This window comes from Callorhinchus milii, unplaced genomic scaffold (genome assembly GCF_018977255.1).
Source record: "Callorhinchus milii isolate IMCB2004 unplaced genomic scaffold, IMCB_Cmil_1.0 Scaffold22, whole genome shotgun sequence".
In the NCBI taxonomy this organism is placed as follows: domain Eukaryota; kingdom Metazoa; phylum Chordata; class Chondrichthyes; order Chimaeriformes; family Callorhinchidae; genus Callorhinchus; species Callorhinchus milii.
The window spans coordinates 7,168,172-7,183,249 of NW_024704763.1; the positions used below are offsets into that span (position 1 = coordinate 7,168,172).

The window sequence follows — 15,078 nt, forward strand, 5'->3', positions numbered from 1 at the left end:
TGTCCGAGGAATTTTAAGTGCATTTGGAAGTGACCAAAACCTAACATCTTGGGATGTCCTCCCGATGTGGAAGGCACTACAAAAATGTAGATTTGTATTGTAATGTTAGTCTGCAGTACTTATTGGTCATATTCAGACGAAAAGATAAACATATGCTTTCTTGTTTCTTTCCTGTTTTATATCTTCCAGGCTGTGCGTTTGTAAAATACTCCTCTCACACAGAAGCCCAAGGGGCTATTAATAGCCTTCATGGAAGCCAGACTATGCCAGTAAGTCACTCTATCAGATACCTTGCAGACAATTTGACTGCCAAACACATTGTGCAGTGTGTGAAGATGATAGTTACATCTCTGGTTTTGCCAATGAATGTTTATTACAAAGATACATATTTGGATCACCCCTGATCTCATCTCCCAGAACACACTCCCTACTGTCCTCCGGTTATAATATCAAGCCCTTGAGAAATCTCAGAGACGTGATAAGGCACCATTTCAAAATGCAATTATTATTATTACTCAGGGCGTCCTGAAGTTTTACGTTTCTAGTGTGACCAAGGACGGTGGAGTCCCATTATAACGCTCTAGTTGGGAAGCATTAAATTCCTAACGGGCGCTTTAATACTCCGTGAATGTCTGTGAGCGCATCCATACTCGCTGTGCATGTGCAGCATGCAGGAAGTGACACGGGGGTGATTCTGCAACCCGACTAGCATGATAACGGGACTCGGGTCACACTGAAAATGTAAAACTTCAAGATGTGCCAAGACAGCAGTACAAGACGACACAAGATTAGTGTTGCAAAAGGCAGCTTCAGGTACATGGCACCTTATCTGGTATGTGGGGTGGGTGTGTGTGTGGGGGGGGACCTTGAATGAGGTGATAAAGGCAAACAACAAGCCAGGAACCAGAGCAGAAAGCACAGGGAGAAATTGAAGCACTACATTTTATTAACAAAAGGATGCCGGAGAGTGATTTCAAGGCTATAACCTAACCTTAGAGTCAAGATGACAATTATAAACGGCTCAAGCTGCGTTCTCTCTGCCTACAGCTCCTCGTGAATTCTTTGGGTAAATTATTGCCTTCCAGTCACCTTCAAGTATCCATTATTCTTCAACATAGTGTAGAGCGAGTCAGGGAGTCACGACTGTAAAATATTGCATATGTTTCATAAGAGTTCATAAAACAAGCTCGCACCATTAAGCTCCCGGCTCTGCATTCCTTTCTGTAACCTTTACAAAAGTTGCAAGCGATTCAGGAGGTCTGAGAGACGACGCTTTGCTGAAATGCGAGTGTTAGTGGGCTGAGGGAACGTAAGGCAGGAAGAGTCTCGCATTTGCATTGCTTGGAAGAAGCAGTATAGTCCCTTGGTAGAAAATCTCTTTGATAGTTTATCTTTAAGTTAGGTTTAATCCCCAGGGCTCTGAGTGCCTTTAATTAGGAGAGCAAGCCTGATTTAGTCCACGGTTCAGCCTGGCTTCCTTACCTACTGCAGGAAGCTGCAGAGTCAATAGAACAGTGGAATCTGGCATGGGAAAAATAATTGATTTTCACTTATATGCCAACCTTGATGGAGGTGAAGATGCACTTCCCACGGATAACACGCATTCCCCTTCGGCAAATCGTCATTGGGAATGACGGGAAGCCGAGGCCAGCAGTAGCAGGATAGCAAGAAGAGATTCCCACTGCCTTATATCTTGCCTTCGCTCTCAACTAAGTCATAATTAAGTGAAGAACAAGGGTGTCGACTGCTACCACGCTTGTGGACGTAAGCCTGCAAAATCGCCACACTCTACTGTCAAATCCAAGTGTTTTTGAGGCGTCCTCTTGATGCAAAAGGCTCTGTATCAAATGCAAGGATTATTTTTAACTATTTTGATATCAGCTTTGGCTCAGTTGGCAGCACTCTCACCTCCGAGAGTGGTTCCAGCAAAAGGTTGTGACTGTTTCACAGTCCAGGCTAACGATCCAGTGAGGAGCTGCTTTGTCGGAGGTGACATCCTTCGGACGGGAAGTTAAACCGAGGTCCCTTCTGCCTGTTCAGCCAGATGTTAAAGATCCCATGGCAATATTGGAAAAGAGAAGGCAGTCTCTCTCTCCTGGTGACCTGGCCAACAATCCCCTAAATAAAATTGGTCGTTCACTCCATGACTGTTTGTGGGACATTGATGGGTGCAAATTGGTTGTTGTGTTTGCCTAAAAAATAAACAGTCACTGCACTATAATACATTGAATCCCGTGAAGCACTTTGAGACGTCCTGCTCAAGTAAAAGTCACTGTATCAAATGCAATTCTACAAAGCAGGAGAAAAGTGAAGCAGATAGTGTTTAACAGAGACATAGACCCAGAACAGCAGTTTGTCACAATTCTTTACAGGTCATTTTTCCATTTAACGTTACGATAGCTAATGCACTTCCATTGAATGACATTTAGAGGTGAGGAGGAATGCACCTCAGTCTGTGAGGCATTACAGTTGGACACACTCTCACATTCACTTTCATTGAATAAAGAGTCAACACACACAACCCCTGAGACTGAATTAAAGAGCTCAAAGCGCTCTACAAAAATCATCAGGGAGAAAAAAACATCGGAAGCAAAAGTATTCATTTAATAATAATAATAGTAATAATCCTTTCATTTAATACAGCATATGTCAGGTAGGCCTTTCCAAGCACTTCACGGGATTTACTGTAAAGTGTAGTGACTGTATTCATAGGCAAATCAGCCTCTAATAATAAGCATGTATTATCAATGTCATTGACTGGAGCAAAGAGTTGAAAGAGCTATTTAGGATTAATGTAACAGTTGTGCCTGGTGTGAATGAAGACAGTAGTTCACTGTTAGAATCATAGAACGTGCAACATAAGAATGGGCCATTTGGCTACTACCTGTATTTTGTGAATCGTAATCACTGTTTATTTTGTAGGCGAACATTGCAGCCAATTTGTGTGTAGCATTGTCCCAGAAAGCAGCCACAAAGCGAGTGACCAATATTAGTGGAGGGATCCCCCAAATAAAATTAGTTATTCAATCCACGGCTGTTCGTGGGACATTGCTGTGCGCAAACTGGCTGCCGCATCCGCCCACAAAATATAGTCAAAATCCACTTTACAACATATTCTGTGAAGCGTTTCAAATGTCTCAACGATGTGATAAAGCGCCAAATCAAATGCACAGATTATTATAATTATGACCTTCCGTGTGTTTGGCAAATTCGGTGCACTTAAGTAAAGGTTTTCTATTAAAATTTTCAGTGTTAAAATCACGAGGTGGGAGGTTCTGCAGGGGACGTGGGCAGTGAGGGAGAGGAGCTGTGTTGTTTTCTGAAGGTCCCATGTCCTCTTTCTAGGGTGCGTCGTCCAGCCTGGTGGTGAAATTTGCCGACACAGACAAGGAGCGCACACTCAGGCGCATGCATCAGATGGCAGGGCAGCTCGGCATATTTAATCCCATGGCAATCCAGTTTGGAGCCTACGGAGCCTACACTCAAGCGGTGAGTGACCAAAGTAAAGCCAATGCTTTGGCTGATCACCGCCTCACCTGTTGAGGAAACAGTAAAGCTACACCATGTCAGCCGTCCACTTTATTCAAGGAATAACTGAGAACTGTTCTTGTGTTGTACGGATATTGATATGTATTTTTGTTTGGAGTTACATTGATCGTATTGCATTGCAACAGTGTTCGTTATTTGATTCATTTGGGGTCGAAAATGCAGGTTAAATTAATAGCATATGGACTGACAATGTCCAGAAGCTGGCAGGTTACGTGATTTATATGACAAACCAGCAATAAAGAGGAACATTATCCTGGTATAGATAGATTTGCATGATTACAGGCAGCTGCGTGGATATCACCAAGGCCTATTAGCCCAAGTTTGAGCAAGCCTAAGTTTGAGCACCTCCCCAATTTACCAGCCTCCCTCTTATGTAGTGTCTTGCTGAATTGGGTTGAAGCTGATAGAGTGAAAGATCTTCCCTTCAGCTTCACCCATCAGATATCCTGCCTCCTATCCCATTGGCAGCAGAGCGAGTGACCAGGTGTGGATCCACCGCTGCTTACGTTATTCCATGAGCTCTAAGTTCCGATATGGGGCTTGAACCCATGAAACCGCTTGCCCCAGAGGCCAGAATGTGAGCAACCGCACCCAGGAGAGAGAGGGAGACAGAGCCGCTCGGGATGGTGCAGTGCTCTGGGCCGTGTATTGTGCTTGCCGTGGTAGGTCGGGGGTTGCCATGTGTGATTATGCGGCCAAACTGCAGAGGACTTGGTGTGAAAATCTGCTTTCTTTCTTTCTTCCACCCAGCAGTTAATGCAACAACAGGCAGCCCTGATGGCAGCGGCACAGGGCACCTACCTGAATCCCATGGCTGCCATTGCAGCAGCACAGATGCAGCAGATGGCAGCCTTCAACGTGAACGGACTCGTAGCCACACCGATGACACCATCATCAGGTACGTCCGAGCCCATCGTCTTTGATCTTGTCAGGGACCACACGTCATTGTGCCCACTGACATGTGCGGGTAACTGAACTGTGTCGCTCTCCGTGTTTCAATGAGTAGCTCTGAGTAATATGTTGGTAAACACAACTCAAAGCTACTTGGGAGTGTGTGTGTATGTGTATGTGTGTGTGTATCAGTGTGTGTACATTGGTATGTGCATATCAGTGTGACCCCCATCCTCGCCTGACTCCACTGGCTTCCCATCACACAGAGGATACAGTTCAAGATCCTGGTCCTCACCTTCAAAGACCTCCATGGCCTTGCTCCCCACCCACCGCCTCTGCAATCTCCTAACCCCCTAATCCTGCTCGCTCCTTCCGATCAGAGAGCTATGACCTGCTTCACGTCCCCCGCCTCGCCCGTCCTACCATTGGCGACCGAGCCTTCAGCCACTCTGCCCACACCCTCTGCTCCATCTCGCAGACCCTCTGCCTTGCCACCTCTCTTGCCTCTCCCAAGACCCGGCTCAAGACCCTCCTATTTGACCGTGCCTTCGGTCACCCTCCTTCCCCACACCTTGCTCTCCACCCTCCTCGATCCCGACCCCAGCTTGGATCCGAAAGAATGATTTCCAGCGCCTTGGGACGTCCTCTCGATGTGAAAGGCTCTATAGAAATGTAATTTTGTTGTTTTTGTAACTCAATTTGTGTGTCTGTGTGCATTTCAGAGTGTGTATATCAGCATGTGTGTATCAGTGTGTGAACATCAGTATGTATATATTTTTGTGGGTGTTTAACCTTACAGTATATCCTGTGAAGCGGTTTGAGACATCTCGAAGACGTAATAAGGCACTATATCAAATGCAAGGATTATTATGATTATTATATCAGTGTGGGTATCGGTGTGCGTATCACAGAGTTAAAGCTATGATACCAACTGTCAGGAAAGCCTGTGAATTGTCTTGACGTCCCACAGTTAAATATAACACCGCACTGTGCCAGAAATCCCAAATTCATTTGAGAGCTGCTTTGATGCCGTGATACCCTGTGAGATCCCGAGAACAGGTCAGGAGAAGGCCCTTCAGTCCATGTGATCTCATCCATCGGGGGCACCAGCTTCCCATTACAGCACCAAGCTGCTTCTTGAACTCATTTTTTTTTACTAATAACCAGTTCATCAGCTCCATGTAGAATAAAATGATCACGTGCGTGTGATGTTGAGTTGCTTTGCAATGCTACATCGGATGCCCACACAACAGTGTAATTCAACCACTGCCAATACATCAGTTCGCATCATGTCTACAAGTTCATTTTGGGTCCTGCCTTTATAAAAGAAATGACTAACATCACCTCGAGACAATTGGCTTCTCAGATGAGGAGACCATAGCTAATGAAGGCCAACCATCCTGTCAAATCAGAGACGCATAATTTGTTGACTAATCTCCATTTACTGATTTAAAAATGTGCATTTTAGAGGGATATAAATCTCTGACGGTGTTGGGTGATCGACTGTGTGTATTGCAGTCCTGTGGATCTGAACGCCACACTCCCTTGAACTGTGAAATTTATTTACATCGGCCAGACTTGGAGCGTCCCCGTATAATTATCGGAGAATAATAATAATATTTATAATCCTTGCACTTGATATAGAGGTTTGTCACCTCATTAAAACGTCTCAAAGCACTTCACAGAATATATTGTAAAGTGGAGTGACTGTATATTTTATGGGAGAAATGCACAGCCAATTGCGCACAACAGTGCCCCACAAACAGTTGTGGATTGAGTGACCACCATTTTTATTTTTTGGCAGGATTATTACCCCCGTAAAGCAATCCGCCAATCGAATACCAACTAACTGCTAAGTAAACAGAGACGTGTGGCGTAAGGAAACTTGCCTAAAGTTTTGCCTCACCAGAGAATCGAACCTCAGTCCTCTCGCTTACGAGGCGAGCGCACTAACCACCACGCTACAGGACTCCACAGTCCACAGTGGGAGGGGGGGAGGGAGGGTTGATCAACTGAGTGTGTAACAAACTCAGAAACCCATCGCCATACTTACAAATCTCCCCCCAAAAGTAAGGAACAATTGAGAATTCCCCTGATATGTGGTCCCCATTTGTCAAGACACAGAGTGCGTATTTTCTCCCTGGAAGGACACTGCTTACCTTATCCTGGAGAGTTTAGGTGAGCAGGGTTGTCCACAAGATTGTCCACAAAGGACTATCCTACCTACTAGGGCTTTGGCTTGCAGAATTAACAGGAAACGAAAAGGCAGAGATTCTCCTGTGAATGCTGTTCTGAATGAGGTCTTAGCTTTTCAAAATCACTGCCCTGAATCCAAGCCCTCAGGGGGCTAAAATTAGCACTTCCCATCCCTTTTGCAAATATTGCAAATTAGGACCCGATATGTAGGTTAGGGCAACACATGTCTGAACTTCATTTTAATTATCTTAGCTTTATAGCTGTGCTCCAGTCTGCCTCAACTGCGGCATAACAGTAAGTCTGAAAACTATAATAGGTACATTGACATTTCCGATGTATTGCACGCAAGGAAGTTAATATGATAATATAATCTTACACCATTAATCTCATCGCCAATGCCTGTATTTATAAATAGAATCAGCTGCCTCACAGTACAAGTGAATGGCAGGTACAGTAGTTAAGCAGTTCCAGACTCCCCAAATTCCATCTAATCTTAGTCTGTTATAAGGTCATATTGTCTTAAAATTTACGATTGCTCAGAATCGTGGAAAATTCTTCATTTCGATCTTAATTTCCAAGCCGTTTTTCCGCAGTTTGTAAAGATAAACCAGCTTGTAAATTAGGGTCTGATTGAAGAATTTTCCACGATTCTGTGTTGTCTTACATTTTAAGATAAAATGGTCTTAAACAGGCAAAGACTACAAGGAATTGCTGTGCCTATAGTGTCCTATACTAGTGTGTCAACCTGGTTCAGTTGGTAGAGCTCTCACCTTAGGAGGTCAAGCCCCACTTTGGGACTTGAAACTCATATAATCTAAGATGCCTCTCCAGAATGCTGGGGGTGCACTGCACTGTTGAAGATGCCGTTGTCTGAGATGAGGCATTAAACCAAGGTCCCGTTTGCCTGCTCAGGTGGGCATTAAAGATCTCATGGCACTATTCAAAAAAAAAGAAGGAGGTTTGTCCCAGTATCCTGGCCAACAATCCCCTGAATAAAATTGGTCACTCATGGCTGTTTGTGGGATATTGCAGTGCATAAATTGGCTGCCGTGCTCGCCTACAAAGTACAATCATTACACTTTACAGTAAATCCTGTGAAGTACTTGGAGATGTCCACCCACCATGATAGGGTTATATCAAACTTAAGGATTATTGTTAATACTATCAGGTAAGAGCTGCCTAAATGTTCTGAGATAATGATAATAATAAATATAGCACTTTCTGCTTGATATAGCACCTCATCACATTGTCGAGACGTCTGAAAGCGCTTCACGGAATATACTGTAAAGCGAATTGACTGTATATTTGGTGGGTAAACCCGTCAGCCAATTGTGCACCGAACAGTTGTGCATTGAGCGACCAAATTATTATTATTATTATTGATTGTTTGACATGTTGTAGAAATGCTTGAACACTTGAAAGGCGCTATAAAAATACAAGTTGTTGTTGTACTTTCTTATAGAATGTGCCTTCCTATCTTCTGTAGGCACCAGCACACCGCCTGGAATCAGTGCAGCTGCAGTTCCCAGCATAGCAGCGCCCATCGGAGTCAACGGATTCAGTGCGATGCCACCACAAACCAATGGGCAGCCAACATCAGATGCCATCTACGCCAATGGCATCCATCCATACCCAGGTACGCCACCACAGGGAATTGCCGAGGCTGATCACCAACTTTAGGAGAGTATTTTATCGGAGAAAGTCTCAACGTTGTAAAGGACAGTTGTATTTGTTTTATATTTTTTCAAAGGCAAGAGAAGGTTAGAGAGAGAGATAGGTGGTGGGGGAGAGAGAGGGGGATGTGGGGTGACAAGAGGGAAGGGAAGGGGGTGATTTATGTGGTCATGGAATGAGAATTAGTAATTAGGAATCTAAGGAGAGATGTCACACTGACTCACAAGCTCGGACACGATCAACTACCAGGGCGCAATCCCTGTGCGGCATTCCTCATCACGGAATCTCGCCAATAAATGATGCAAAGCAGGCCATGCGGAGGCAAAGGGAGTTCTTTGTTCACGATAGATGAATAAAGATGAATAAAGAACATATATCACACATTGTGATATAGCAGAGAGCTCCAAACTGAGGTTGGGCTTCAGAAAGACAGAAAGAGAGAGAGTGATTTAATATCCCTACAAATGGAATCATGACAATGCTTGTTCTATTTGTAGCTAGTGAGATATATACACATTCAGATGGTATTTTGAGAGCTTCTTTATGGCTGCTAAATTTATATTGCTTTTGGGACCTCTCTATCTCTCTCTAGGTCTGAAATTCCGTCACCTGTCTTAGTCTGCCTTCAAATGTAAGATTGTGCAGAATTGTGGAAAAATCCTGAAATCGTTTCAAAAAATTTCAGGAAACCATGTGAAAGTGGTTGTATCATGTAACATATGCAGCGCTATTGTACAAACTATTGCCTTGCTGCATCTTTAAACGCTCGATAAGTTATATTCCAAAGGACATGTGCTATTGGCCTGATATCTCTCTCTCTCTTTCTCTCTCTCTCTCTTTGTCTACCTTCTCTGGCTCCATTCTGCTTTAGATGGTATATTCACAGCTCAATGTGCCTGTGTTTAGTGATGAATCTGCCTTATTCATTCTCTGCTTCTCCTTCCTGTTTTCTCCCTAGCCCAAAGTCCAACAGTGGCTGACCCCTTGCAGCAGGCTTACGCAGGCATGCAGCACTATACAGGTCAATAAATAACCTTCCCATTGCATGGTTCATTGTTGACCCATTTGGTCAAATGTTTCTTGATGTAAAGATGTGTGTGGGATTGGCAAGGCAAAGCAGACGACATTGTATTACGTGGGTGCGCTTGTGTCAGAGAAGGAGAGAGTCTTCACTTCCACCTGACACAACGATTGGATCTTGCTCTCGACATATTTCTATGTACTCCTCAGGATAATGCACACCTAGGAATGATTAATAGGCCTCACATCCCTGCAGTGCTTGGGGAGCACTGGATTGTCAGAGGTGCCAACCTGCACATGAGACATTAAACCGTAGTCCCATTTCGTTCAAGTGGATGTTAAAGATATCACGGTGGAATTTCTCTCTCCCGTTGTCCTGGCCAACAAAATTGGTCACACGCTGCTATTTGCCAGACATTGCTGCGTGCAGATTGACTGCCGCGTTTCAACCACAAAAGACACAGTCACATCACAGTATGGTATACCCTGTGAAGCATTTTGAGATGTCTTAACGATGTCTCAAAGATGCTAAATCAACTGCAAGGAGTATTATTATTATAATTATTATCCCATTAAGGCAAAATGTGAATTGATCACTTCAGGTTCATTCCTATGTGCCCATTATTTGCTTCACAGTGAGTAAATAACAAACACTGACGTGTGGAGCTGTATATGTAGATGGCACTCACTAAAGAAATAGCCTTTGATAGCAATCAATCTGCAAATCATTGACTGAAAATAACACAATGTCCTTCTCTTAAAATACTGAACTGCTTTGTGAAGGCTCTAGTTTGGGAGTGATTGATCCTGTCGTGTAGAGGGGGTAAATAAGATTGTTGAGAAGTTGCAGTCACTTGTTTTATTGTAATAATGCCATCAGCTTACAAAGGTTTCACATCTGTCATCACACTCAGAAGTCATATTGCTGTGTCTTTGATCATGGAGGCACTCTGTCAGTTTGCCTATCCTTACGCTGTGTAGATCGCTTCGGGTACATTTCACTCTTCCTCACTGTAAATTTATGTTCTATATATTCTCAGCTTCTCCCTCCCCCAACCAGAATATGTGAATTCTTTAGTTTCCCTCCTCCAATTCATTCATTTAAAAAGCAGCTCTTGATGTTATGATGGGGGGAGGGTGTTCTCGAGGGATGAGATCAGATCGGTCGAAGAGCCTTCTTCATCCGAACCGATCTTGTGACTTTTCTATTTTCCTGCATTTCAGGAAGATAGTTCAGGGGCTCGAATGTTCCCTCCTTTGTCTCCCTCTCGTGGCTGCAACAGAGAGTGTTAGGAGGCCATGGATTGTGGGAGAGCATCACAGCCCTTGCCTGACATTCAATCACGCGCACCTTCCACCAGCTCGGGACAGGGGAGATTGAAAGCGAGAAAGCCCCTCCCAACTGATAACAATTACAGTGACCTAACACCAAGCTCAGCGCCAACATGTTCAGCAGTGTTGTTACGGTCTGGAATGCACTGCCTGAAAGGCTGGTGGAAACAGATTCAATAACAACTTTCGAAAGGGAATACAATAGGTACTTGAAGAGGAAATATTTGCAAAGATATGGAGAAAGAGCGAGGGAGTGGAACTGAATACGTAGCTCTTCCAAAGATCCGGCACAGGCTGTAATATTCTATGATTCTAAAAGATGAATCGAACTTGCGACTTTCTACTCCGACAGTTGGCATTTACACCGCTAAGCCGTTGATGGAAGCTAATACACCCATGAATTAAAATTTGCCACGTAACGTTCAGAGACAGGAGTTGCTTATTTATTGAATAATTTTTTTATATAATAAAAATCCATGCTGGAGGTGGGGGGGGTGTGGGGCGAGGGTGTTATGGGTGGCGGGGGTTGCGCAATGCTGAGGTCCGTGTATAACACTATTCAAATAACAAATACAACATATATAACGAATAACACTGAGCCAGTCAAACTGGCCCATTTGGTGACGGGAAATTGGTTTTGCTCAAAAAAGGCTCTGAGGCACGATGAAAGCTATATTTCTGATGGAAATTCTGAACAGAAGCCTCTGAGCCTCATTCCCCAATGAGGGGATTACCTGCCTTTCAATAGAGAGATTGTGAGCATTGGTGATGAAAGCTCTAAACCCTACAGTAGATATTAACAACAATAACTTGCATTTATATAGCACCCCTAGACTTACAGCATCCCAGAGCGCTTGTCAATGGCAGAGCACGACGCCGAGCCAGGGAGAGGTGCGGAGGTGACTGTAGGCACGCTTGAAGAGGAAGGTTTTCAGGCACGGACTGAAGGACAAGGCAAGATGGAGGGATTGAGGGAGAGAGTTCTAGAGATTCAGGGCATAGTGGCTGAAAGGGATGAAAAAAGCACAAGGGACGAGCCGGAGCCAGACAAGCGGAGCCAATTGGTAGTTGGTTGGCGTCCAATGATCTCAGCCAGGGTAATGGTGGTGTCTACGCTCCAGGTTGCCCCTCACCTAAGGGAAGAGCAAGACTAGAATAGGACCTGCTCCCAATTGCTGCCTATTGACTCTTGACCGAAGGTGTGTGAGTGTGTGGATATCAGGGGAGAGCAGGATCGATGCTCAGTTGTGATGCCTGGTTGACCGTAACTCTCCAGAATGACCCCAGTTCATTGTTGGGTGAGTTACTGAATGAGCCACAGCTCATGGAAAACAAACACCAGAGATGTGAGTCAGAGGAAATCCATTTGCTAATAATTGGGTATTTTAATCTTTACTCTTCAGGAAATGGGTAATTTCTCTCTTGACCACTTGCACCATTATTGAAGCCCTACGGTAATCCTGCCCATGCCATTTAGTAACTCAATGAATGGTGACGATTATCGATGTTCGAATGTGCCAACGAATTGAAGAATGAGACGGATTTATTTTTCCCTTCATTTCCACAGCGGCCTACCCAGCGGCCTACGCTCCGATTAGTCAGGCATTTCCACAGCAACCACCCATAATTCCTCAGCAACAGAGAGAAGGTAAGCCATTACTTCCTTTTGTTCAATTTACTCTTACAATCACTCCTCCAGGGCCTCTCGTAGTCAGGCATCTATTAGTATAAAGTATTGGCAAGCTCCCCAAATAATTGTCCAGCTTGGACCTTCCTGTCCATGAGAGCTTTTGAAGTATTGGGAATGTGCTACGTAGCGCCCTTCATCAACAACAACAACAAGATTCCATTTATAGAGCGCCTTTCACGTCGAGAGGACGTCCCAAGGCGCTGGACAGTTGGGTCAGGACCCGAGCAGGGGGGAAAGTGGGGTAGCTTCACAGTGGGTCTTCACTACACTCCGGTTACACAAGGGCACAGCCTTAATATCACAACCAAGATGGTTAGAACTCAGGAAAGGAAGCATTTCTTCACTCCGATATCCAAATTTGAGTCAACCCTCTGTGGCTGTCTGTGGTCCGGTTCCAGAGCCAGGCAAGTCCACAACACTCCAGCCTGGCTTGTCGGTAGGAAGGGCAGACCAATTTTTGGGGATAAGGGTAGGGACTCTTCCCACTCAGCTCCTGTTAACCCTGTAAGTCAAAGCCCTAACAGGTAGGGTGGTCCTAGCTGGACAAGCAGCAGAAAGCTGGCCAGACAGTTATGGGAATTTCCATACATGGAACTTGCAGTCTAGTTTGGCTACTTGTAAGCATGGTAACGGGTTTAGACATGTGTCAAACACCCACTGACCCCACCCCCCAAAAAAAAGATTTGGATTTTCTCAGTAGTTTCAATATCACTATTTCATTCTTTGTTTCTGACTGTGCCATCTATGCCGTGTCAATGAATGGAATTGCCATCAAAGTCTTTCATCGTGTTGACATTTAGCAATGCGACGGATGGCGATAAATATGTAGGATCTTGCCTTCTTTTGGGGCTGGTTTATGAACCAACCAATTAAGACTGAATCGCTTTAGCTGGTCAAACTCCAGCAGTAACCCCAAAATCACAACCCTTGGCTCTTTTCCAACCAGCGACTAAACTCTCCGGGGTTAGATGATGAAGTGGGATGGGTCCTTCTTCGGAGAGGGTGCGTGCTGCATCCCAGGCAATGAGGCCATGTGTGCGCCGAACGGAAGGAACTCTCGGCAGTTTGGTTTGCGGTAGAAAGGGTTGATACTATCACAGCCTCCCTCACGTGCACATTGAGCAATGTGACGGATGGTGAAGCACACTGAGGGGGGCCCTTCTTTCATATGGGGTTGGGATGTGAACCGAGAGAGGCGCGGGTCAAGATACCTGCCTGTCTGTGAAGAAATGCCTGACGGTGGGTCGGGGGTTGGATCCCTGCCGTTGTGTTTCACGTGCTGTGAAGGGGAATGATTTAATGCTGAATGTCATTGCACCTGAATGCTGCAAATAGCTGACAGCGCCGTTTGTTCTCTCTCCCCACCCCCCAGGACCAGAGGGCTGCAATCTGTTCATCTACCATCTGCCGCAGGAGTTCGGAGACGCTGAACTGATGCAGATGTTCATGCCTTTTGGCAATGTCATCTCTGCTAAAGTCTTTGTTGACCGCGCCACCAACCAAAGTAAATGCTTCGGTGAGTGAAATCCCTTGCTCGGTCGGGCAGCCTTCTTGGGTGGCTTGATATGTCGGGGTGTGGTGGGGGGGTGTGGGTGGGGGGGTGGGCGGGGGGGAGAGGGCAGAGGGAAACAGGTGCAGTGGTAGAGCGGAGGGAGTCCTTTGTAGAAGCAAAGGCAATTATTGCGAGCCTTCTGCTTAGGAATCTTTGACCAGTTGCGATCTCCTCCGCAGCACGTAGTTTTGGGATGCCCAGTTTCTCGTGCGGTGGAATTATTTGATGCAGAAGGCGGTTCTGTTGCCCACACCACAATCACAGTCGCCCACACGCAACTCACGCTCACTCTCGCACGCTCACGCTCACTCTCGCCTGTGGGGTGTGAGGAAAACTTCAGACTTCCACAGCTAAATGCATTGCAGAGCATTGCCATGACTGTCGAGCCGATTTACTTTTAAGTTTTTTTTTAAAAGAGCTTTGATGCGATCGACGCCTGAAATTTCATTACAATTAGCCCTTTAAAATAAAGCCTAGGAAAACCTGGCACTGCAGTGTAGACTAGCTGAGATGCTGTATCTGAGAAGACTATAGCAGTGGCACTGGTGATGGATGAGATCGAATGGGCCAAAGGGATGTCTTCATCCAAAGTTCTCTTGCGATGATGTTGATGTGATAACATTTAAGGACGCAGAGTGACAGGTTAACGTTCTGCAATTCCTAAAGCTTTCAGGGAAAAGGAACCTGACCTCCCAATTTTTTCCAACAACATTATGTAACAGAACCATACTGTAAACTGCTTTTTAGAATCGAAGCTTACCTGGTGCTTTTCCCCTGTTCCTTTCAACCCTACTTGTTCCCTAGGAGACAGTCCTTATTTTGATGACCAGATTCAGTCTTAAAAGATCACAAGATTGATTCGGGTGAGGGAGGCCCTTGGGCCAATTTGATCTCATCCTTGCAGAACACCCACCATACCCATGGTCCTCCTATTACAACATTGAGCAATTTCTCAACCGAGCCCAACCATTCCATGCTGGGGTTAGCTAATCTCCACTGCAAAGAGCACAAAAAAGCCCTGAATCCTTTTATTTTGGATGTAATTTTTACTGTTCCTCCTTCGGTTAATTAGACGAGTGTTGTAGAGTCGTGACATGACGAGTGCAAAGGGATTGGACGGTAAGTGCAATGGGTCAGGGAGCCTTGCATTGAGCAGTGGGCAAGAGTCTCGGTG

At 45.1% G+C, this 15,078-nt stretch overlaps 1 protein-coding gene across 9 annotated transcripts in view; it reads left to right on the forward strand.

The window, feature by feature from the left end:
* Positions 1–15,078, forward strand: part of celf6 (CUGBP Elav-like family member 6) — a 304,079-nt gene that overhangs the window by 266,183 nt on the left and 22,818 nt on the right. For 5 of the 9 annotated variants that reach the window (XM_007909263.2, XM_007909236.2, XM_042342953.1 and 2 more), the window contains 7 exons: positions 190–269; positions 3,346–3,489; positions 4,300–4,447; positions 8,099–8,272; positions 9,269–9,331; positions 12,230–12,310; positions 13,725–13,868. In XM_007909263.2, coding sequence (XP_007907454.1) covers positions 190–269; positions 3,346–3,489; positions 4,300–4,447; positions 8,099–8,272; positions 9,269–9,331; positions 12,230–12,310; positions 13,725–13,868 — 834 coding nt within the window. The remainder of the gene's footprint in view (positions 1–189; positions 270–3,345; positions 3,490–4,299; positions 4,448–8,098; positions 8,273–9,268; positions 9,332–12,229; positions 12,311–13,724; positions 13,869–15,078) is intronic. The other 4 variants (XM_042342952.1, XM_042342954.1, XM_042342956.1 and 1 more) reach the window with 2 other exon arrangements.